Source organism: Spermophilus citellus, assembly GCF_964194105.1.
Source record: "Spermophilus citellus genome assembly, chromosome: 7".
NCBI classification, from domain to species: domain Eukaryota; kingdom Metazoa; phylum Chordata; class Mammalia; order Rodentia; family Sciuridae; genus Spermophilus; species Spermophilus citellus.
In genome coordinates this window covers 154,697,719-154,722,724 of record NC_138188.1, presented here as the reverse complement: position 1 = coordinate 154,722,724, position 25,006 = coordinate 154,697,719, and the positions used below count along the sequence as shown (strand labels likewise).

The 25,006-nt window shown below is 41.2% G+C and overlaps 1 protein-coding gene across 3 annotated transcripts; it reads left to right on the top strand.

Moving 5' to 3' along the window:
- The first annotated feature begins 1,541 nt into the window (after window positions 1–1,541).
- On the top strand, window positions 1,542–24,968 carry EPCIP (exosomal polycystin 1 interacting protein). Of its 3 annotated transcripts, none has more exons than XM_081302076.1 (2): window positions 1,542–1,586; window positions 23,657–24,968. In XM_081302076.1, exon 2 carries the CDS (start codon window positions 23,667–23,669, stop codon window positions 24,384–24,386), a length of 720 nt encoding a protein of 239 aa, XP_081158202.1. In that variant the 5' UTR covers window positions 1,542–1,586; window positions 23,657–23,666; the 3' UTR covers window positions 24,387–24,968. The 3 variants fall into 3 exon arrangements, with proteins under 3 accessions (XP_081158202.1, XP_081158201.1, XP_081158203.1); XM_081302075.1 differs by lacking the exon at window positions 1,542–1,586 and adding an exon at window positions 8,369–8,467; XM_081302077.1 differs by lacking the exon at window positions 1,542–1,586 and adding an exon at window positions 8,387–8,474.
- The last annotated feature ends 38 nt before the right edge of the window (window positions 24,969–25,006 follow it).

Here is a 25,006-nt window from a genome sequence, read left to right as displayed (position 1 = left end):
TATGTAGTAACAACCTATATACAGATTTTTCTCCAAATTCACAGCCAGTGACTTAAGAATCATTGTTGAGCAATTCTTAATCTCCTCATGATATCTATTGCCTTCTTTTATGTATCAAGTATTTAAATATAATTATAATTCTGGGTTTCTTATATTGTTCCATTGATTTTTCCATATATGTCTATATCAGGCCCACATTATTTTCATGATTGTTATTTTGAGTTTAATGACTCACATGCCAATATTCCATTATCATTATTTATTTTTAGAATATTCTTTCTTTATCCTCATTTGAACTTCAAAATACTTATATCAAAGCCTTTCCAAAAAACCCAGTGTGGATTTCTTAAATAACCATTGTATTAGCTCTATAAATTAATCTGACCTAAGTTGTTATTTCTATAATATTTAATTCTTCCACCTTGAAACATGTCCATTCTGTAGGAGAAATTTCAAAATAAAACTGGAAATACTTGGTGACTTGTTTGCTCCCTGGATTAAAAGAGAAAGAAGACTCAACATGTTTCTGGGGTTTGGGGCTGAAGTGACAAGGAGAAGCTTAATATGAGCCAACAGAGTATTGCTAAGGCCATCAGAAAGAAGAGGAAAGGCTTTTGGGTTTTTTGTTTTATTTTTTTTTTCCAGTGTTACCTCAGAGGGCAGAAAAACAGCCCGTGTCTCAAAATTACCAGGAGATTAAGCCATACATAAGAAACCATTTTATATACTATAGCTCTCCAAAAATGATAAAAGCTGCCATGTAAGGAGGTCAGCCCTTCATCCCTGGAAGCATTCAAACCAAAGAGGAATTACCAAGTGTCGAGGACAAAGCCCTCCTATTTCTAAGTGTGGGTTGAGTTTACTCTTCAAATGGAAATGACCTTTATATAACTGAAACAAGAGTCTAGAACTCATGGAGAAGACCAGGGTCAATTATTACACTTTAGACAGTGTTCAAAGGAAGGAGAAAGAGGAGCTGAAAGGAGAGAGAGAAAATGTGACCAATGAAGTAAGACAGACAATCAAAAAGAGCCATCGACTTATGGATGACAATGGAGTGCCCAGGAAAAGTGGGCCGATGGTCGTCACCACTGAGAGGGAAAGTAGGTCAAGGTTTAGAAAGAGCCCCTATATTTGAAAAGCAAATCATGGGTTACACTGGAGAGAGAAGATCCTGAAGATGTATGTGACAGCCGAGTGGCTCTACAGAATCAAGCCACGGTGCATTTGTTTTAGGATGAGGAGTGGTTCCACCTCTGAAGTCCAGAGTCCTGACAGTGGAGATTAAGAGGTAGAAAGTACAGTAGATGCCTGACATGTATGGCTTTAATATCTGTGGTTCTTACAGTTTGTCACTGACCCGGATGGTCTAAGACACATAGTAATTTGTAAATTTTGCCAAGACACATATTGGAAACACATCAGCTGAGAAACTGCTGTACAGCAGTGAGTCACTTATTTGGAGAGCAAAGCTAGCCAGCTGCCCAACATCTGTATCATATCATGCCTTTGTTATTCTCTACTAATCGCTGCATACGCTGTAACAATCAGGAAGCAATAGAGACTCTGCTGTCTTGTGGATCCAGGTAAACTTAGACATAATGTTGATATAAAAGTGATATATGATGACAAATTACTTTGGTGATGGAAAACCACCTGGTGTGGGGACTGGTGATATCATTTTTATGCTGCAGATATTGTTCTGTCCATTTAATGGAGGAATTAAATAGGAGAGGTACTCCAAAAAGTGGGATTTTTAAAGCTTTTGGGGAACATTACTTAAAATTATCAAGATTCTACTTATTGGAAGAGGTATGGCTATTGTTATAGAAGAAAAGCTGTGAGGAATTGGAAAGAGCTGGGTTTTAGCTCACAGGTGGAAGAATTTAATTTGGAACAGGGAATGAATAAAGAATGTGTCTTAGCCTGATTTCCCCAGAGGGTGGACCATAAGAAAAATATAAGCATATACATAAAAGTACTTTATAAAGGACAGTGGTCACAAGAAGCAGGAATGAAAGAGGGAAGCCATTAGAGACAGCACAGGGTACCTTACAGAACTGCTTGATCCCATGGATCACCAAGAAGCTGTATGACACACATCTCAGTACCTTCCTGTCTGGGGTGAGAAAGGAGGAGGCATCTATTCATCAGCTTTAATCTTCGTCGGTCACAGAGTCCACTCCGTTGAGACATTAAGACCCCATCACTTCCCAGTTGCACTTGTGAAGACACCAAAAGTCTGAAGGCACAGTGACAGCAGAAAAGCTTTAGTGTGGGAGGCAGAAAAAGCTGGCAGGTTGCCCCGACGTGCAGCAGCCCTGACTCTTGGCAGAGCTGGTCACCACAGTGGTTGCTGGAATAAAAGACAGATGGGTCTGACAGGATCAGAAATGGTGTATAATAGGTGCCTGATCCGAGATGTCTATAGTTGAAGAAGTATTTTGGGGTGAACATGGGACTAAGAAAGCCCAGGGCAGGTCCCCAGCTCCTCTCAGATACAAGGTCTTCTGACAAGGAGGCTGTGATAGGAGTGTTTGATTCAAGTGCAGAGATCATCAAAGCCTCTACCCAAATAGTGGAATAGTGTGTCAGCTTTTTGCTGCTGTGACCAAAATACCTGACAAAAACAACTTAGAGGAAGAAAGGTTTATTTTGGCCTCACGGTCTAAGAGTCCCAGTCCTTGATCAACTGACTCCATTGCTCTGGGTCTGAGATGAGGCAGAACATAATGGTCGGAGGGTGTGGCTAGGAAAATGGCTCAGCTCCTGACAGCTGGGGAGCAGAGAGAGAGAAAGAGGAGCAGGGACAAGATGTAGTCGCGAAGGACATGCCCCCAGAAGCCTACTTCTCCAACCATGCCCTATGCGCCTACAGTCGCCATCCAGTGTTCCATGAAATCATCAGTCTCTAAGATGGATTAACCGGCTGATGATGTTTCAGCTCTCACACTCCAATCTTTTACTTCTGTACTTTGCTGCATTTCCTAACACATGAGCTCCTTGGGGGACATTTTAGATCAGTACCATAACAGACAGTGTCAGGGGTTTGTTTGAAGCTGAAGTAGAAATTGTAGTTCTTTTCATTCTCTTCATGAGGGCCTGCCCCGTAAGACGGGCAGCTGAGAAAGCAGACTGGCAGGTGTGGGGCATAACCCAAGGGGGCCTGGCACACAGCATAGAGCAAGGGTGTTGGGATGGATCATCGAATGAGGGTGTGGGCACCATGGAAGCAACCAATCAGAGTCAAGAGTGGATAGAACAGACAAACCATCTGAGGCGCTGATATCTAGTGGTCTCCAGAGCAGAGCAGAGCAGCAGCAAGGAAAGAAGATTAAACCCACTGCTGATGGCAAGATCTAGAGCAAAATCAGGCCACTGGGTTTCATCCTGCAATGAGTTGAGAATATGGATGCTGAAGCTGTCCATGAAAAGAACAGGAAGGAGAGGAAAACCCTGAGGTGGCTCCTAATGTTGCCCAGTCATAGAAGATGCTAGTAACAATTTGGAGGCTGTTAAGTGGGTGGCAGTAGAGACCTCGGATGAGAATACAGGGAGAAGAGGTGTTGGAAACAGTGTTATTTGAGGCTTTGTGGAAAAAGATTTTAGGGACCAGCATGTTACCTAAGAATCACAGTAGCTGCTAAAGTTTGAAAACACAGGAGGATTTGTACTTACCAGAGATTATTTCTGCAAGAGAGGTTGGAGAAGAGGATGTCAATTTTCACTTTTATTTAATACAAAAGATGTAATTTTGAATGTGCTATAAGGAGCCTGAATTGTTTTTGTGATTATAAAGGAGGAGGAGGAGGAGGAGGAGGAGGACAAAATTACCCAAGGACAAAGCTAGAATTCAATCCCACCACCTCCTGCCTCCACCTGGGATCAGGAGGTGTGGTTTATTAGTCTTCCCAACCAACACTCATTTTTGCTAAAGCAATTTTATTTTATTTTAAAGCAATTTTAAATTAAGTGACCTGGTTAACACAAAGAACAAATGGAAGTAAATGCTTTTACAAGATAGGGAGATATGAAACCCAGGGTAAATGTTTAACATGCCACACACAAAGACCCAGTCATATTTCAGGAGCAACTGTTTGTTTGGCCCTCATGTTTCCAAGGAGGTACCTGCTTCCTCACAGCCTTTGCCTTTAGCCTAGTGCCCCACTCAGAAAGAGGTCCTGGAAGGCTTGAAGGCCGTAAATAGAGGATGACAAAGTAACACTCATAAGAGCTACCATGACTGAACGCCTGCTGTGTGCCCCGTTTATGCTCCATGTTTATGTTATCTATTTTAGCCCCTAAAATAAAGAAGTAGGTGAGATGGTACCAGCAAACTTCCACTTACCTTGGACTGGCCAGAACTAGCCACAGGGATGTGATTCATGGTTGTTGGTTGCTGAAAACAAGAGTCTATGATAGTTAACTCAAGCCAGCTAGGGGTGATCTAAAACCTACACATAGGTCCTCCAGTCACTGGGAAAGCTCAGGAAATGAACTCTTGCCCAACTCTGAAAGTCATCCCATAGAATCAGGTCATCATGGGAACTGCTGTGTCTTCTACAGTCAGAGAGTTGCTGGATTGGAAGGCCACATTCTCCAACAGGAAGCTATCACCAAATCCTCATCTCTGGGGAAACGCAATATTTGTCACAACAAGGAAGTAACTCAATCAGAAAACTGTCCCCACCGAGCACACCACACCACTTCTGCTGATTCCCCTGCTAACAACAACAACAAAAAAAAGATGCTGGGGATTCTCTCCTCTTCCCATGTCTAGCTCAGATCCCACACACAGCCTCATGGTTCCTTCCCACAAATTCAGCTCCAAATCAATTATAAATGATTAAGAAAATTTAAATCAAATCTGAAACACCAGCTGCAGGGGACTCTGGTAAGCTGAATGTTAGAACCTCTGAGCCTCTAGAGCAGAGGAAAGCAAGAGAGAAAGGTGTTAGGACGGAGGCTGAGTATTCCAGACCATTGTAGGAGCCATAGTTGCTCCAGCAATTGTGTCGCCTGGTGCATGGTTGGCCAGCCTTCCCCTCCCCCATCCTCAGGCATCCCCAGTCATTGGAGCACATATATTATCTCATTGAGTCCCCACCTCAACCTTTTAACAAAGCACTAGCAATGCCTCCCTTTACAGATAAGGAAGCTGAGGCTCATAAAGTTGAAACAATGTGCAAAGAAATCACAATCAAGACTTGAACCAAGTTCCATGTCTCACATGATAGAATTTATGTTAGCTTTGCTGAAACTGAATGCCAGGGAAGTAGACTCTGTGTTCTCAATGCCCCTTGTTCTGGCTACAATTCACTGGCTTTCCAAACAGCCAACAACGCCTGGGACTCTCCTGTCTCCAAATCTTTGATCCAGCAATTTTCTTAATTGCTTGAGTTTCTTGATCCCCTGGACTACCTGAGAAGTCATTGTGTCAAACCAACTGGGTCAGAAATTGTCTTTTCCCCTACATCTGACCATGCAAGTCCTACCCCTCCTTAGGGCCCAGATCAAATGTTATCTCTCAAAAAGAGTTTTCCATTCTGACTGGAGTGAGATGAAATCTTAGAGTAGTTTTGACTTTCATTTCTCTAGTTGCTAGAGATGATGAACATTTTTTCATATGTTTGTTGATGGATTGTATTTCTGTGAAGTGTTCAGTTCCTTAGCTCATTTATTCATTGAGTTCTTTGTTTTGCGGGAGGTAAAGAGATTAATGCTCTATCAGAGGTATATGTGGTAAAGATTTTTTCCCATTCTGTAGGCTCTCTCTTCACATTGATGATTGTTTCCTTTTCTGAGAAGAAGCTTTTTAGTTTGAGTCCATCCCATTTATTGCTTCTTGATTTTACTTCTGGCACTTTAGGAGTCTTGTTAAGGAAGTCAGGTCCTAAGCCGACATGATGAAGATTTGGGCCTACTTTTACTTCTATTAGGCACAAGGTCTCTGTTCTAGTGCCTAAATCTTTGATTTACTTTGAGTTGATTTTTGTGCAGAATGAGAGACAGAGGTTTAATTTTATTTTGCTACATATGGATTTCCAGTTTTCCCAGCACCATTTGTTGAATAGACTATCTTTTCTCAATTATCAAGAATACAACAATAATAAGTGTTGGCAAGGATGGGGGTGGAGAAGGTACACTCATACATTGCTGGTGGCATTACAAATTGGTGCAACCACTATGGAAAGCAGTGCGAAGATTCCTCAGAAAATTTAGAATGGAACCACCATTTGACCCAGGTATCCCACTCCTCACTTTATACCCAAAGGACTTAAAATCAGCATACTACATTGATGCAGCCACGTCAATGTTTATAGTAGCTCAATTCACAATAGCTAAACTATTAAACCAACCTAGATGCCTTCAACAGATGAATGAATAAAGAAAATGTGGTACATTCAGCCATAAAGAAAAATGAAATTATAGCATTTTCTGGTAAATGAATGGTGCTGGAGAATATCATGCTAAGCAAAATAAGCCAACCCCCAAAAAACCAAAGGCTGAATGTTTTCTCTGATAAGCGGATGCTGATCCATAATGGGGGAGGGGGCAGGTAGAGAAGAATGAAGGAACTTTAGATTGTGCAGAGGGGATTGGGGGGGGGGAGGTGTATGGGGATGGGAAGGACAGTGGAATAAGCCGGACGTTATTACCTATATACATGTATGGTTATACTACTGGTGTGATTCTGCACCATGTGCAGCCAGAGGAAGAAGTTGTGCTTCATTTGTGTACAATGTATCAAAAATGCATTCTACTGTCATGTATAGCTAATTAGAACAAATCAAAAATAAAAATAACAAAAATTTGTTTAAAATTTTAAATTAAAAAAAAAAGAGTTCTCCAGGGTCCCTGGCAAAGCACAACCCCACCTCCTCTCACACATTTCCACAATCAAATTACACAATTGCTTCGTGTTCCTTGAAGACGAGATCCTGACGAGATCCTGGCATTCATCTCCTGGCACAGGGCAGGTGTGAAGTAAGGACTCCCTAGATGAGGAATGAATGAATGAACTTCCCCAGTGAGGTGTTCTCTTCTTTAGAATATTGGGTAATCTGCATCCAAGTAATATACATTAATGGATCTAGTCTCTTGGTGTTTTTAATTAGTGAACCTGTCCTCCATTGCTCCCATCCATCTGATTTCTCCCATATTAGTGAGCTCTCATTAGTTGCTCACAACTGGATGTTTGTACCGCATTCCCCAAAATTCATATGTTGAACCCTAATCTTCCATATGGGATTTTAGGGGGAGGTGATTTGGTCAAAAGGGTGGAGCCCTCATGAATGGGATTAGTGCCCTCCAAAGGAGCTGAAGAAGAGTTCTCTCCCTTCCACCCTGAGAAGACACAGCTAGAAAACACTGTTCCCAGACACTGAATCTGTTGGTACCTTCATCCTGAATTTCTCAGTCTTCCAGAGTGCTGAAAAATAAATGTATTGTTTACAAGCCACCCAGTTTTGTTATTTGGTTGTAGCAGTGGCTACAAATGGACTTCTGGATTTGAACTAAAGCATCCCCCCTCCCATCTTGCCTTTATCATTCATTATGTTCATCATTATCATTTATCATGTTTTTTTTTCCCACTTTTAAATAAAAGAAGCAATTTTTTTAAAAGCTAACTGTCCAGGCCAAATGCTAATGCTCATCTAAGCTCACTTTCTTTCTTTCTTTCTTTTTTTTTTTTTTTAATGAGTTAACCCTGTAAAAACCTAGTGTATATGAGCAGGCAGTAAACACATTACTATTAAAAGACAAACAAAATCCATTAGTCCAAATGAACTAAGCCATAAGTTAATGTAGAATGTATACAGAGTTTTTTTTTTGTAATCTATTTATTTGTTTTATGGTTTCTAACATTTTTTAAAAATGAATTAAAAAATAAAAAATAAAAAGAGAGAGAACAGAACTATATCCTTGAAGTTGAAATGAGTCCATTTTTTTCCCCTTAGAACAACCACAATAGGATGGTTTTTACACCAGGGCAGGCACTTAGCCTAAGAAACAATTCATCAGGCCAAAAAGAGTGAAAAAATCATGGAAGTAAAAGTATCAAGGAGTCTCCATAGTCTACTTTTAATCCATTCAATTTCCTGCTAAAATAGAATTTCTTCCATTTGTGTCAGTCCTTTGGGGTCAACATATAGCAGCATTCCCCTCAGTTTCTTCTGAAAACTTCCCAGTTTAGAGCCCCCCAAAGAGTGGCCAGCAGTCTCTGAGGCAGGTTCCCTCCTGCTGTGTGGTTAATGAAACTGGTAGGCCAGCCGCTTCCTCCTGGTTGCCATGGAAATGACCAGGCCGCTGGCCCTCTGAAAACGGAACAGAACAGCAAGTGCGAGACCACACATTCCAGCCTGGCTCGCAGATTCCACTAGCTGTCAAGCCAGGGTGAAGGATCAGCGGCCAGGCAGAGGTCTGTGGGGCAGGGAGACAAGGCCCCCGTCACGAACTCCAAGATGTAAGTTGTTTCTCTGCTCTTCTTTTCTAAAAAACGTATCTACTTTAACAGACACACAGTTTTAAATAGCTTCAGAATTTCTGCTGCATGGCAGAAAAGTTGTGAGACAGTTTGAAGAGCCACTGACAAGGTCACCTCTTTGTGGCTTCTGCGTTCTCTGAACACAGAGCGCACGGATGGGCGGATGGGCCGAGGTCACCATGAAACACTTTCTTAGGCTCCCAAGAATATGAATTGCTTTTTACTGAGATCTGCCTTTAAAAGGAAACGTTTCCAGTGTATTGAGCAAAGAATGAAGTGGTCTTCTCATTTAGTCCCTGAATAGATAAACTCATAACAAATATAATGATTTTTATCTCTGTGGAATCTGAGCTTTTTGTTTCTATTTTAAAACATCTGCCCATACTCTTGTGTTACTCTTTGATGTGAAATGGCAATTAAATCAAAGATAAAAATAAATTTCTTTTTTCTTTTTTTATTGTGATTGCAAACAAAGAAAAACTAGGAACTCTCAAAGCATCAGCTTATGTAGTTTTTTTTTTTTTTGCTCTGTTTGTCTTTTAATAGTAATGTATTTACTGCCTGTTTATACACTATTTTTTACAGAGTTAACTCATTAGAAAAAAACAGAAAGATAGATACAGTAAGCTTAGATGAGCATTAGCATTTGGATTGGATATAGTTAGCTTTTTAAAAAAATTGCTTCTTTTATTTAAAAGTGAAAAAAACACATTAAATAATGAATGATAAAGGCAAGATGGGGAATGCTTTAGTTTAAATCCAGAAGTCCATACACAGTCCTGCACAGATTTTATTATTTAATAAACATGTTTGGGGCAGTTTTTTCTCAAAAGTATTCTGGTATATTTGGGGGAAAGAAAATGTTTCAAAAGCTTTGTGCATAATATTTAGAAAAACTTGTCCTTGAAAAACACCAAAAAAAAAACCAGACCTCGTTTGTTTGAAATTTTGTTTGAACGATTTCTTAATGAAAAGAACAATCCTTGAGAAGTTTTTACTTTTTATGTTTAGACTGAATGATACAAGGTTTGGAACCAAAAAATTATTTTTCATTCAATTTTTTTTTTCTGACAAAAATTGGGCATTTTCTGAAAATAATAGTTTTGATAAAGCATTTATGGAAGTGAGTACTTTTCAACAGCTGACTTGGATTTCCCAACTTATTTTTCCAGACCAGTTTTTATTGCTTAAAGCTGGTATTCAATCAGCTTTTAAAATCCAGTGCCCAGTGGCTCCTGTCCCTGAGTATAGGAGCCAGTAAACTGGTGGGCCCCAGAGTGGAGAGTTAGGCCGTGCTGTTCTATGGGCATGCGGCCAGGGGCAGATGGAAAAGCTGTGGGTTTGAACCTCAGTGGTCCAGTCAACTGAGCATGTACCAAGTCACTCCAGGGGAAGACTTGACGGGTTGGCATTCATTGGTGAAGCCATTCTCCCCAGGGCTTGTGTTGAGTAGAAAGATACAGTTGCTGAACTTCAGGACCTCCCAGTGGCTCAGTCCCTTGGGTATGCTTTGTCCCCCATTCCATGCCTATGTTAGCAGATGCAGAGCTCAGTTCGCAGTGTCCTCTGTTCTTAAGATGAACTTCAACTTCATTTTTTTTTTCAGTTTTCTTTTTGTAATGCTTTTATTAGTGCATTAGAGTTACACATATTACTGGGCTTCATGGTGACATAATCCGAAATGCATGGGATATAATTTGCTTCATTTCAGAGTCCCTTTCCCTCCTTTCCTCCCTCCCTCTGTTCCTCTTCCTCTATTCTACTTGTCTTCCTTCTATTAATTTATTGTTTTTAATCGGTGCTCTATAGGTATGCACAAGGATGGAATTCAATGTGGCACACTCATATATGTACATAGCACAATTTGGTCAATTTCATTCCACGGCTCCTCCCTTTTCCGTTTCCCCCTCCTTACCTCCATCTTCTCTATGCCTCTTCATGCCTGCTATTTTCATGGGGTCTCCTCCTTTTTCCCCTTGTTTTGCTCTACCTTCAGCATATGACAGAAAACATTTGAAACTTGACTTTTTATGAACTTTGTAAAAACTTAATTTATAAATGCTTCTTTTTCCAAGAGTGTTTCTGAAAAGTTTATGTGTTATACAACCCATTTAGTTCCTTTTGTTGCCTACCTATTTAGTGTGAGATCTCTATAGACATTTTTAGTTGAAGGCCACAGAGTCTAGTAATGGGATGGAAGGCACAGGACATCATTTCAGCCTGCCCGTGATCCTGGAGTGGGAAACAGCACTGTAATTTCTGCTGTGGCTCCTTGGAGTGTATTTGGCTGTCTGAATTCAAATCTTGGCCATTACTAACTAGCACTGGGACTTGGCACAAGTTATTTAACCGCTCTCTGAGTCTCCAATTCCTACTATGAAAATGGGACCATATTGTCAACCTTTAGAATAATTGCAAAGATTGAATTATATAAAACATGGGAAGCACTTAGAAAAATACCTGGCACAAAAGAAGAATTCATTACAGGTTATTATTAATAGATTAAATATATATATAGTTCCTGATTTCAGCCAGTTTTCAACATATCTGCATCTCTCATCTTTTTTATTTTTAAGCACATTGACTCTCATCAATGACTTTTTTTTTTCCAATGGGTTCAATCCTACTGGAGGTTGAACTCAGGGGCACTCAACCACTGAGCCACATCCCCAGTCCTATTTTGTGTTTTATTTAGAGACAGGGTCTCACTGAGTTGCTCGTCTTGAACTCAAATCCTCCTGTCTCAGCCTCCCTTCAGAGTCGCTGGGATTACAGGCTCTGTGACTATTTCTATACTTAGCTAGCTTAGCCTTAAGGACACAGGGCTGAGGAACAGTAACATTTTGATACAATAGCATTTCTCTTCTCTCTGAATTTTCTTAGGAATTAAGAGTTGTGTGTTTGACAGATGTCTATTAGAAATCCAGGAAGAACTGTCAAGGAAAATACTAGACATATGAGCCTGAAACTTGGGGAGGAGATTAGGAGTGGGAGATACATCTTGGCGAGTTGTCAGCCCACTGGTGGTATTGAAAGCCGAGAGGTGTTCTGCAGTCACCAGGAGGTAATGCACATGGAGAAGAGAGTCAGGCAGGGTGGGAAGATGAGATGCCTCCCAAGGATACAGAAGGAGTGTCCATGGGAGTATCAAGAAAACCAGGAGAAATGGGGTGTCCTGGAAGAAGAGAAAGTTCTCCACTCAAGAAGGAAAAAGGCAACCAGGTCAAATGCTGGTGAGAAGTCAGGAGATATGAGGCCAGGAAATTGGCCTCTGAATATGGTGTGTTGAGGGGTGGAAATCCCTGAAAACTTGATAAGAATGTTTCTGAGTGATGGCAACAAAAGCCTATTGAAGTGGCTTAAAAATTAAAACCGAGCTCAGTGGTAGAGCATTTGCCTAGCACGGGAAAGGCCTCGGATTTGATTGCTGGCATTTAAAAAAAAAAAAAAAAAGAAAGAAAGTCTAACACAAACCGGTTCTGACCTCTATATGACCACAGATTTGCTTGTTTGCAATCTATTAATGGGAAACTGACATAGCACTAAGAAAAAGAGGTCTGGGCCAAGTAAGAACTGTCAGTTATGTCCTTAGCCTCCCAAAGTTTCATGAAAGAGATGAAATTTAAAGACTGTTGAGGAAATGGAGGTGGTTTCTTGGAGAAGAAACAGATATCGTCTCCAGACCTAGCGGGCAAGAGGGAGAAATCAACTCTGGGTTGGAGAAAACATAATGCAATGCAACACACACACACACAAACACACAACTCCTTCCCACAATGCCTCCCCTTTCCCAGTTTGATGTGTTTCCAGTAAAAGGATTACTTCCTATTTGCATTTCTTGAGAGGCCTGGCCTCCAGTGTCATTAGGGAAACCAGAATCTTCTCTGTGGCCAGAGATTTGAAGAATTCATTTGGAGTTGCACCTGCACCATTTGATGGCCACTCAGCTTAACCCAAATTGTGATGCCCTAATTACCTACTGGAGCTCTGCTGTTGTCACTGAATTAACCTCCAAAGAGTCATCAATGACATCAGGATCTTTTTAATAAACTCCGTATTTTAGACTAGTTTTAAATTTACAGAAGAATGGTGAAAATAGTACTTTGTCACAGTTCACAAAGAGCTGTTGATGCACTATATTATAAGCTGAAGTCCAGACGCTATTCAGATTTCCTCGGATCTCATCTAATGCTCTTTTGTATCCCAGGCTCCCATCCACAATCCCACACAGCTTATACTCATCATCCCTAGGAGGCTTTTTAAACTCTTAGAGATCTTTCAAGAAAGCAATGAGATTTAAACGTTCTTTGATTCCAATATTTATATCTTAAACCACCAAAGGAAAACTTCATTTTTACTTAATCTAAAATCGAATGGTGATAGGTTTAATGTGAACACAGATGAAAGGAAACAGCTCAGGAGTGACTTCTTGCAGTAATAAGTTCAAGGTACCTTATGGGAATATAATATGTACAACTGAAAGGGGAAGGTCTGAATCCCCCTTTATTGTTGTAGAGCAGGTAATTAAAATGTTAAAGGCTTGCCAGCCTTGCCTTGTTTCTCATCTCCTAGCAAAGGGATTAGGGAAATCATTTCCTTGGCAACCTCACGCGAAATGCTGGCCCAGTGATTTGAGCAAAGCTCTCCCTGAGTTAGCGCTATAAGACTAGACTCTTAAATGGTAGGTTGTGGGGCACTTTTGCAGCAAGAGAGAGCGGTGAAGGTAAGGGCTGTGTCATGCTCACAAATGTCTGAACCCCATTCGGCCAGCACGCTGTATTTATGATTCCTGAATTTACAGACTCGGCCAATCTCTGGTCAAAAATATTCAGAAGAAACAGTGCATCTGTACTGAACATGTATAAGTTCTTTTTTCTTGTCATTATTCCCTAAGCAATAAAGTATAAAATGCTATTGATATAGCATTTATATTTTAGTAAGTATTATATGTAACCTAGAGATGGTTTAAAGTATAGGGGGATATGCCTAGTTAATATGCAAATACTACACCATTTTATACAAGGGGCTTGAACATCCACAGATTTTTTATCCACAGGCTGTGGGGTAAAGGGCGTTCTGTAAGCAATCCCCTGTGGATATTGAGGGATGACTCTGCTTATGTTTCCCTGAGGCCTAGAGAAGATGTGTAACATGAGACAGCACAGTGACCAGGGGCCCTGACTTTGAGCTCCTGTCCCCAACTGAGGCAAGTATTCCATCCTGTGTCCCCATCAAATTCTCAATAAACTTCCAAGGCAACCTCAAATCTAGACTAGGCTAACTGGTAAGATCAGAGGAGGTTGCCAGATGCCATTCATGGTGATAAAATTTTTGTTGAAAAATAAGACGAATTTTGCTTGCTGATTTTTTGTTTTGAGCCGGGACCTTACTATTTTGCCCAGGTTGACCAAACTCCAGGGCCAAAGCAATTCTCCTGCCTCAGCCTCCTCCGTACCTGAAACTGCAGCTACCATTCCTGGCCTGCTTGCTGATTTGATTACATGATACACCACATAAAAGAAGTAATAAAGGTTCAAAAACATGCATCTTTGACTTTGCTAGGGTAGGATTTATTTGGATGATCTACATATTCAAGAAGAGCCTCTAGGTGTCACATACTATGCTAAGGACTCAAGAAATACTGTCCATAAGAAAACTGAGTCTTATTGCATCAGAAACCTGCCTTCCATAACACACCAGCAGCCAGGGGATCCAATATCCAAAAAGCAAATTACTGGGTTAAATCAACATGTAGTTGAATTCAATGTTCTGCTTTTCAGTCTCTTCTTCCTTGACTCAGTCTAGAAGTTCCTGAGAACTTCAATCTATTTTTATGATTTAGTCAATTTACTGCCAAAGTTGTGATTCAGTTGATACCTGAGGGGTTCTAGCTTCACCAGAAGGTTAAATTAACACTAATTGCTTGTGTTTGGCTGGCTTGTGCTCCTCCCTACCTGATACAGTTCCTTGCTGCTCCCCCATCATTCTGTCTGCACAATTAAGTCCCCACCAATTATTTCTCAGAGCTCCCAGGAGCATCATGCCTCTCTTTTGCTCATCCCTGCCTCAAGCTCTCAGGCATCCCCAGCACTCTTTCTTCTTCCTTCCTCAACTGTTTTTACTCATGCAAACAGCCACCTGGAGATGGTCATTCTGAACTCACAGGAGGGATCCAGATGCAGAAGATTAGGCTTGGCTGTGGGCAGGAGAAATGACCACTCTGTGAGAATGTCAAGCTTGGAAATTCAGAATAACCTTAAAGGAGCTCAGGATGTATCCCACAAACTCATGATCCAGTCTGGTGAGGGTAATAAGCCACATGACACAATCGCAAACATGGCATGGCCTGGAATAAAAAGGATGATATGTTTTGGTCCAAAGAGGTGGTTTGATGTGATGACTTAGTTTCTTCATAATCTCCATGTTCATTTCCTATTGCTGCTGTAACAAATTCCTACAAACTTTGTGACTTAAAACAACATGAATTTTATTCTTCTACATGTCTGGAGGTCAGAGGTTCCAAATCAGACTGACTGGGCTAAAGTCAAGGTAACAGTAGGACTGGCTCCTTCTGGAGCCACCAAGGGACAACTATTCCTTGCCTCTTTCTGTTTCTAGAGGCTGCAGTTCTCCTGGGCTTGGGGCCACATCACTGCAATCTCTGCTGTTGCCTTTTTCTTCTCTGTCTCCTGTGTCCTCAGGCCCCTGTGATTACTCAGGACCTAGCTCATCAATCCAAGATCATCTCCCCATCTCTAGATCCTTAACTGAATGACATCTGCAGAATCCATCTTACCACATAATGTCACATATTCACTAGTTCCAAGGATTGGGACATGAACATCTTGAGGAGCCATTATCAATCTGTTACTTTATTAGAAATAGGAGAGCAGAAGTGACATTTTGATTATATCCCATACTCTCACTATCCCTTTAAACATTTTATACAATTCAAATTAGTAGAAATGGGATCTGGACAATTAATTTATATCAATTAATTCCCAGGATAGCTCACTAATAATTTCAGAACTTCTCTTTCCCCACAATTTACAGAGGGTAGTTGTAAATCTGATTTAATTTGTTATGGTAAAAACCAGGGAAAGAGACCTTTTTGTTTTATGCTGAAACTGTTCTCTAGTCATTTTTTTTTGTATAGTGATGCAGTAAATGAATTAGTTATTTGGATTTCTTTGAGGTGGCCTCTGAAGATACCTTGATGGAGCATACCAACACAGCACTGTTAACATTATAATTTTGACATGGCAAAATATTGCAAATAATGCTATAATAATATGGACATTGTAGCATGCTTATGAGTAGCAGTAATAGTACTTATAACACTAGTATACTGTGTGTATAAATATATATGTATGTATATATGTATTATTTATATATATATATATATATATATATATATATATATATATATATACTTATATATTATCCCATGCATCTAGCTTTGCTCTTGTAATCACATGCCACACTGAGAGAAATAAGTATCAGAAAAGCTCTTAGACTGGCGTGACCACATATCACCATTAGACATGAACAATCACAAAGATCTTTTAAATTATGTCCTCTTAAGACCTAATTGCATGCTTGAAATTTAATTTTGCTTCAATTTCAACGTATGGAGACATGAATTTTTAATTTGCTTTTTCTAAGTAAGCAAATATATCAGATGATAGAAAATAATTTAGGTTCTACTATATAAATCAAACAAGATGCCAATCACATAAAAATCACCAGAAGGTCAGCTCTTGCTTCTCACAATGAACTTTGTAAACTACAATAAAAGGGAAATAATTGCTCTTGTCAACAGAGTGGCAGATTCAGCATCAGGCACTTGCAAAGGCATATGAAAATTCGGTGGCTTGTATAGGAGTGTGCTGCTGTGGAATTTTAAGAAGAAAGAAAAGACAACACTTATTACATTAAGAAAACATTGGGGAGAGACCCAAATTAACTTTCAACTTCATAAGCTTTAAAATATCAAACAACAAGGATATAGCTCCCCGCTTTTAAATATCATTTTACATAGTGTTTATCTCCAACCTGCCTCCTGCAGTGCTTTTGTGGAACAAAGCCAAAATAAGAAAAATGCTAGAATTCTCCTTTCTCAATAGGGTTTCAAGGTCCTGAAACCCTAAAACCCTCACATAGTGCCTCTGTGACCATCTTTTCCATAAAACCCAGAAGAGCCGACCTTCTCTTTTGGCCTGGTTGGGAAGGGAGATTGCACAGCCATAGACAGATTGACAGGCCTGAGACAGGTGACCACTAACTTCTAGGACTTAGGGAGGAGTCCCCACCCCACCTCCCAAGTATCCCATCTGAGTCCTGCTATCCCTCTAATGAGGGCCAAGGTAGGGAGGGATAAGGCTAAATGTGTAAAGAACTTTGGCAAGGATAAGTTGGTTTAAATTCCTCTAAGGCTTAAGCAACTGACACTAGACCCTTTCTCAGGGTAGGTTTTCAGTGCTGGGCACCTGGAAAGAATGGATGTAGAGGATGATCAAGGAACCGAGAGGAAGGCTCTGCAAGAAGACCCTGGGAATGGTGATATAATTTACTTGCTTCATAGCCTGCCCATAGCTAGTCCTCATCAGCAGCTGGGCTTGCTGCCAGTCTAATCAAACCACTCAGGGCCTCCTGTCTCTGAGAGTGAGCTGTGCCTTTCAGATGGCTATCAGAGAGCAGAGCGTACTTATCTAAGAATGAATTCCCAGGCAAGCTGCATTGGGATGCTCAAAAGGAGACAAATGGCTCCCAGTGTGGCCCAACTGGACTTCCCTGCTTTCTACACCACTAGTTCCCCGGGAGGGATTCAGGCACACTCACTGGAGGAAAGAGCCTCGTGCTCACCCTCTCCCTCCTTAAACATACTTTCTTGGTCTCTCCAGCCACTCCATGATTCCTGATACTGAAATAGTTTTATTCAGAGAACTTAGTGTTGGGAATTTGCAAATAGATATAAACCTTCAGAGAAAATGCAAAAGAAAAGTGTTTCCTCACTTGGAACTCTTTGTCCTGTTTTCTTCCCCAATTCAGTCTCTCGCAGACAACCCCAGTTACCTTCCTCAAGCATAGATCTGATGAGGTCTCCTCTGCTGCAAACCTGCACTGCTTCATTTTTGCTTCTGCAAGGGCCTCTGAAGGAGGGACACAGGCCTGCCAGTATTTTTACGTTTTATTTCATTTTAAAAAAAATTATACCAATCGTGGATTGTTTGTAATATGGATAATATATAAGTATGCTAATACATGTGTGGCCTTTGTAAGTTTAAAAATTATATCTATGGGGGAGGCATAGAGTTGCTGCTGGCATAAGGTCTAAGCACCTCAGCTTGGCCAGCAAGGTCCAGCCCTGTGCTCAGCCTAAGGGGCCCCAGACATCTGATAGGTGCTCTGAACACAGCAAGTGCTTAAGTCATCCTGAGGTCTTGCTCAAGTGATTCCTGTATCTGTGCTGCCTCACATGTCCTAACTCAGCCCCCTCCCTGCTGGGCCCAAACTGCACCTGCCTTGGGTGTCTTTTCCATTATTTCCAGCCCAACACTTCATTTGCATCTTTAACAAACACTACTGAAGGCACTGTCTCCTGAGTAGTTGCCCAGTTGTTTGTTCCCAGAGCACATTCTACATCCCTTGGGCAGATTTCAAATCCCTTGGGGGGCGGGGCAGGGGGGGCAGGACATCTTCCTTTTTGATTTCCCATCAGTTACGTCATTGCCTGGAATTAAGTAAATGTTCTCTACATGCTGATCTAGAGAATGTCATTTTTCTTTCAAGAGAAGAGGATATAAAAAGCTAAAGTTGCAAACTAACATTAGCACTTAAGAGTAAACAAAATGCTGTGGTAAACTTCCAAACATCTGTACTTAGGATAATAATATCTTCCTCTGACATCAGTCTGGAGTCCTTGTGGGAGAGGGGCGTGCTCTGCTCCATAGAATCTTTCAGAGACTCGAGTTTCTAGTTATAGTTCTACCATTTCCTGGGACCCTCAGGTCCTCCACAGAATCTTCCACCATATTCTTACTGGTCAGAATTCAGTTCTATATCACCATTTCACTAAAAGAAATTTAGAAGTAAAGTCCAGTGGTGTGCCAAAGTGGGAGAAGAGAATGAGAATTGGTGGACTTCAGAAGTCTCTAACAGCCCCAAATTATAAGACACAATTACTGGCTTTATGGAACCATGACAAAAACTCAGACAGTGTAATGCATCTGAGTTTTTCAAGAAAGTTGCTGAAAACTATATATAGTCATTACATGTTTAAGCCTTTAAATTACTGAACTATTTAAAAACCACAGTTAATATTCAGAATCAGCTTAAATGTTGTTTTTGTATTGCAACTGAAGAAACCTCAATAGCAATTCATACTAGCAACTAGCTGCAGGAAGGCAGAGACTTCTGAATTAAGCAGATACAGACATCAGTTACTTCAAAACAAATTCCACCCAGATTCCTTCTCAATCTAGGATTACACCCAACATTTAGATCATGTTTATATTTGGCTCCAAAAGGAATGTCTGAAACTGTTTATAAGATTATTAGCAGTAAGGAGATACTGTGTTGGTGGGAGGATGGCATTTGGACCATTTGCCCTAAACAGACTTGAAATGTCATAAATAATGATATTTTCAATTCTATAGATTTTTTGTGGAAAAATCTAGTGACATTCTTCAAATCCTTGCAGCAATTAAAAATCAAATGTGAATTAAAATTTTAATTCAGAAGTGAGTTCAAGTTGAGACCAGAGTGATTCTTCTTTTAAAGGAGAAAAGGCAATCAGAGAAAAGACCTAAGTGAAGAAACTGGAGAGATATGAGGACCAGAAATTAATGAAGTGCTACAGCAAAAAGCAGACAGTCAAATATAAAACTGAGCCATGGCACTGGGAATAAGGATGGAATAAAGCCAGGGCCTGGACACCCTAAGGAACACACTTTGAGCCAGGACTTTGGTAGCAAACAAGGAATTCTCTCACAAATGCAGTCCCCACAGTGTTCCCCTGCAAGTGTCCTTGAAGATTCTGAGAAGGTGAAAATGAGGGGTCTTCCAGTAAGGAAGACAATTTAGAATTCTGGGACTATGCCACAAAATGAGTGTATTTGTCTGTTTTCTGTTACTATCACAAAATAAATGAGGCTTGGAACTTTACAAAGAAAAGCAGTTTATTTAGTTCATAGTTTGGGAGGCTGAAGATCCAAACAGCATAACATCAGCTCTGGTGAGGACCATGAGCATGTGGGAAAGAGAGATCACAGGTTGAAATAGAAAACCAGAGCTCAGGGAGAGGCGAGGCTCACGTATATAATAATCTTCCTGGAAGAACTAACCAAAGTCCCTGGGAAACTACATCAATTCCTTTTGAGGGCAGTGCCCTTCATGACCTAATTACTTCCCTCTTGGCTCCACCTCTTAAAAGTCCTGCCACCTCTTAACATCATCATGCTGGGGACAAAGCTTCTAACACATGAACACTTGGGGGGACAAACGACTTCTAAGCCACAGTGGTTGAACATGTATTTGCATTCTTGGGGTGTATTTCATCAAAGTGCTGCCATGTTGGCTGAAACTGATAGGAGGAAGGGGGTCGTGCTCACCTCTGAGTCTTGGCTGCACCCAGGACTGTTCAGCTCACCTTGCCTTTGTGTGGTACTGCTCCCTGGTTTCATTCATACAGTTGACAGTTTAAAAAGTTTTTTAGTCCGTTGGCATTTGGTAAACTATGTTTTTCCATTCAATTAATTTAATTGTTGGGTCCTTGCTAGGTGCAAAGCTCTGTACAAAGAAAGCATTGAAACAAAGAGTATAAAGGCAGATAAGAGCCCTCTTGAGGGGTTCTACCCTAAAGATACATTCAAACAATAATGACAGTGTGGTGTGACGATGTCTATAATAACATTTGGGGGGGGGGGTATTACCTGGGGTTAGAAGATGCCATGCTAAACTAATAGAAGAGGTAATATCTAAGGAGGGGAATATTTCTTGAGTGTGAAAAATAATAAAAGGAAAATTACCTATATAATTACTACAGGGAGACAAGTATTTGAAAAATCAAAAAATAGGACAGAAGATTGGCAGGCTATGGGGCTGGCAGGCACCCATGGGAAGGAGGAGTTAGGAGTTCTTTAACCCTCTAACCTACCTTGGCCAGACACATCATTTTCTTGGCAGCCAGCTTCTATGCCCCATCATTGAGATTTTCCCCCTATGCCATCATCGAGGCCCTTAACGTCCCGTCATGGGCAGGGGAATAGCAAGGTAGGAGAAACATAACTTATTCATGCCATTCTGCTTATGCCGTAGTAGAATCTGTCCACAAATCAATAAATATACAGTGAAACTAGGGTGTTCACGATCTATGGTTCAACACACTAAAGAAAGAAATTCACGGCAAACTGATGGAGAAAAATGTCTAACTGGCCTCTTTGTGGTTACCCCCATGCGTGGTTACCAGGGGTGTTTGCCTCAACCTGGCTACCCTTATTTAGGCTTCCTGCATCTGGCCTCCTTGTTCTGGCCTTTGGGCTCCCTGATGTCCAGTAGGCTGGGACCACCTGAGGTCTACTCAGGGCCCCCACCTTTAGGAAGTTGTTTGCAATTCCTTTTGGAGACTTCCAGACCCACATGTCCTGGCAAATCAACCTCCTTCCCTTTCCTGCCTTCTCCCTCTCCCCTGCGGGTCTTTGAAGAGAAGCAGCACCTGAAAGACTGAGGCAGACTCCCCCTCACCAGGTTGTGGCTGATGTGTGGGAGCTTCACCCTCCCTTCCCCTTTGCAGCCAGGGGTCTGAGGGGCTAGTGGTATTGTCAGCATTCCTGGTTCTGGGAAGGCACGGTTACTGGGACGTCAAGTCCCAGAAGTCTCTGACAGAATCTGGGACAGCTGATCATCTAAAATTATCTTGCAATTAATAAATTATTCTCTGTTTCTTACTAAGTGAGGGAGTCACCAACACATTCTAACGCCGTTCAAAACCCTTAAGCCTCTTACTCAGGGAGAGCACTTGTTCTCCAAGTTTCTCAAAGTTCCTTCTTTTATTATAAAATGGACCCGTTGAGATAACCTTTAAGAAAATCTTGTGTCAACTTCAAAATAAATACAAAATGCTATAAACCACCTTATCCAGTTCCCCCAAGTAGAATTTAATCTATCTCTCTGCTATTCTTATAATCATCTCTATGTTCAGTAGAGCCTTTCTCAGTTCAGCCTTGTCTATCTTCCTCCTGTGAGTAGGAACCCCTTGAGGGGAGGATCCAGGTCTTGTTTATCTGGTTTTTTTTCTGCCCCGTGGGCTTGGCCAGGGCCTGACATAGCACATGCTGGGCCCTGCCTACCTCCTGATATAGTTCTCTCCCCACTTCTACTGCTGTAGCTTCTGGGTCCTCATGTGCAGGCCTGGCTTGGGCTTGGGCTTGGGCTATGATGCCACAGCCAGTTGCAATTAGAATCAAGTCCACCAGAACATAAGCTCCATTAGGGTTAGTCCCTGGGTTGTCTTCTTCTGGGCCATATCCCTACAAAGTGCATGCCACCTAATAATCTCTCAATAATCATTAGTTGAGTAAATGAATGAATGAAGGAAGAGATGGATGGATGAATGAATGGATGGATGGAAGGAAGGATGGATGGAAGGAAGGATGGATGGGAAGATGGATAAAAGGATGGAATAAGTTACAATTGCTGGGAACCAAATCTCATCTTCTATCCAAGTTTACTCAGCTGAGCTTCTCTTTTCCTCCCTGCACTCCAGTTGCCTGGTGATAGACCTGTGCCTCTCTACCTGAGCTCTGGCATTTTTAGCTTTGCCTCCCATGCATTTCCTACCTCCTCATTTCACCTCTTCATGACCTCATCTTGCGCCCTCGTCTGCCTGGCCTCCTTCCCACTGTCATCATGCTCTTCAGACACTTAATGCGTGCACTGACTGTTCCCTGTTCCTTCCTGTGCTGGTCTTTTTGATATCTCTGGGCCCTCCTAGTCACAGTCCCATTCGAAGTATCCGCCTATCTATGGTGTGCCGTGCATACAGATGGACTGAACTGTATTATTTGGTTTCTTGTCTTCAATCATAAGGTAACTCAGGAGAAATCTGTTTATTTTTGCAAAACTGAAGTCGGATGCTTTCTGCCATGATGCTTCTCTTATACCAGTGATACTACAAGAGAGAAGCACTCATCTATTATACACCAGACACTGTGGGGCATTTCCCCGCTAACTTGACATTGGTGTTACTCTTTACTCGGGCTGTGGCTGTGGCTCAGCGGTAGCGCACTTGCCTGGCATGTGTGAGGCACTGGGTTCAATCCTCAGCACCACATATAAACAAATAAATAAAGATCTATCAACAATTTAAAAAAAATTTTAAACAAAAATAAAATAAAAAATATATTACCTATGTAGTTCCTTTAGCAGTGCTTATATATTGCTTAGTTTTGGACTCCACAATAAATTGAAAAAAGTCAATTTATAAAATTTTGGGGGGATAAGAGTAGATAAATAAAGATATTGTGATTAATATTGGTGGGCAATTAGCTTTTTCATTGTCTATTAACCTAGTTATAATTGACTCTGATACATAAGTACATATGTAGAGAGCCAGGAAAAAAGATGAATGGGTCTTTAAACAGAGTAATATGCTCAGGGCAGGGGTGTAAGGCCCGTTTGTCTAGCTAGCAGTGAAAGTTTATCATTAACCAAATGTTTCACTTATGACATTGAACATGCTATGCTGTTTAGCAAGTAGTGAGTGGGTAGCTGAGTCTCCCAAGGAATTGTTTGTCTCCTGAATTCCAGGAAGTCAGATACTGAGGGAGAGGAAGGCTTGTGTACGTTGAGGGGTTAATGGGTACTAAACACTAGTAACTGGATGTTTGGAGGGTGTGCGCACTCCCCTGCCACAGATGGGATGCTGTAGCTGTTAGTCTCATGGTCAGCAGACATCACTAGGAGTCTTCTGTCTTCAGAAAGCTGAGCAGAGTTCAGCTTTCTGGCTGCTGCTTCTCTTGAGGTTGTGAGATGAGACCATTATTGCCTGTGTTTATTAGAATTACAAGAGAGAAAAGTTTTCAACTGGTAATTTAGGGGGCTCCTTTTTCTTAAGCTGAGTATTTCTAATGAGAGGCTGTGATAACAAAGCTACATATTTTCTTTCAGGTGAGCTCCAATGAATTGGCCCATGAAGGAAAAACAGGAACACATTGGGCCACACTGGACGAGAATGGCACCGCCTTTCAGACGCTGCCTCCTTCTGATGGGTGCACTGGGCGTCTTTGCATTTGACCGCTTCACACAAGGTCAAAAGAACAGCACACTAATTTTCACAAAGGAAAACACCATCCGGAACTGCAGCTGCTCTGCAGACATCCAGGACTGTGATTACAGTTTGGCCAACCTGATGTGCAGCTGTAAAACTGTCCTGCCTTTTGCAATAGAGAGAACCAGCTACAACGGCCATCTGACCATCTGGTTCACAGACACAACTGCGCTGGGCCGCCTGTTGAACTTTACACTAGTCCGGGACCTGAAGCTTTCCCTGTGCAGTTCCAACACCCTCCCCACTGAGTACTTGGCTATTTGTGGGCTGGAGAGACTTCGCATCAACTCAGAAGCCAAGCATCCATCCCCAGAGCAGAGTTTACTCATCCATAGTGGTGGGGACAAGGACAGCAACTCCAAAGAGAAGCCAGTGTCATTACATAAAGACTGGCAGACATGTATGTATGTTTCATTCTTAGATATGGCTCTTTTCAACAGAGACTCATCCTTAAAATCATATAGTATTGAAAACATTGCTAGCATTGCCAACGACTTTCCTGACTTTTCTTACTTTAAAACCTTCCCAATGTCAAGCAACAAAAGCTATGTGGTCACAGTCATTTACTAACTTTGTAATTGTGTCCAACTTTGTAATTGTGTCCAACAAATGATGGATTATTTGAACAAGGAGTCTGGAAATAAGGTCATGAGACAGCTATTCCTACTCACAGCTGTGCCTTTTAACCCCCAAACTCTGCTCATGGCAGAGCCACACATAAATAACCAGCTCTCTCTGCTCTGCTCCATGCTCAGCCTTGGCAGCTATTTTGAAAAAGAAAGTGAAAAGAAACAAAAACAATGAACTTGATTCAGTCTGGAGACTTGTCTCAAGGGCCAGTTAGAACCTAGGTCTTGGCAACTGGGAGCTTGTCAGACCAGAAGAGAAGAAAGCAGTGCACATCGGAAACAGCTTATTGGGGCTCGTTATAGAGTAAGACATCCCCCACCCCCACAGAAAGGCATCTTCTTTTAAAATACAATAGTCACCCTTTATCTGTGGGGGAACACATTCCAAGACCCCCCAGTGGATGCCTGAAACTGCAGATAGCACTAAGCCCTACCTATACTCTTTTCTCCTACATACACATTCCTATTATAAAGTTTAATTTATAAATTATGCACACTTATGGATTAACCACAATAACTAATAATAAAAGTAGAACAATGATAACAATACACTGTAATAAA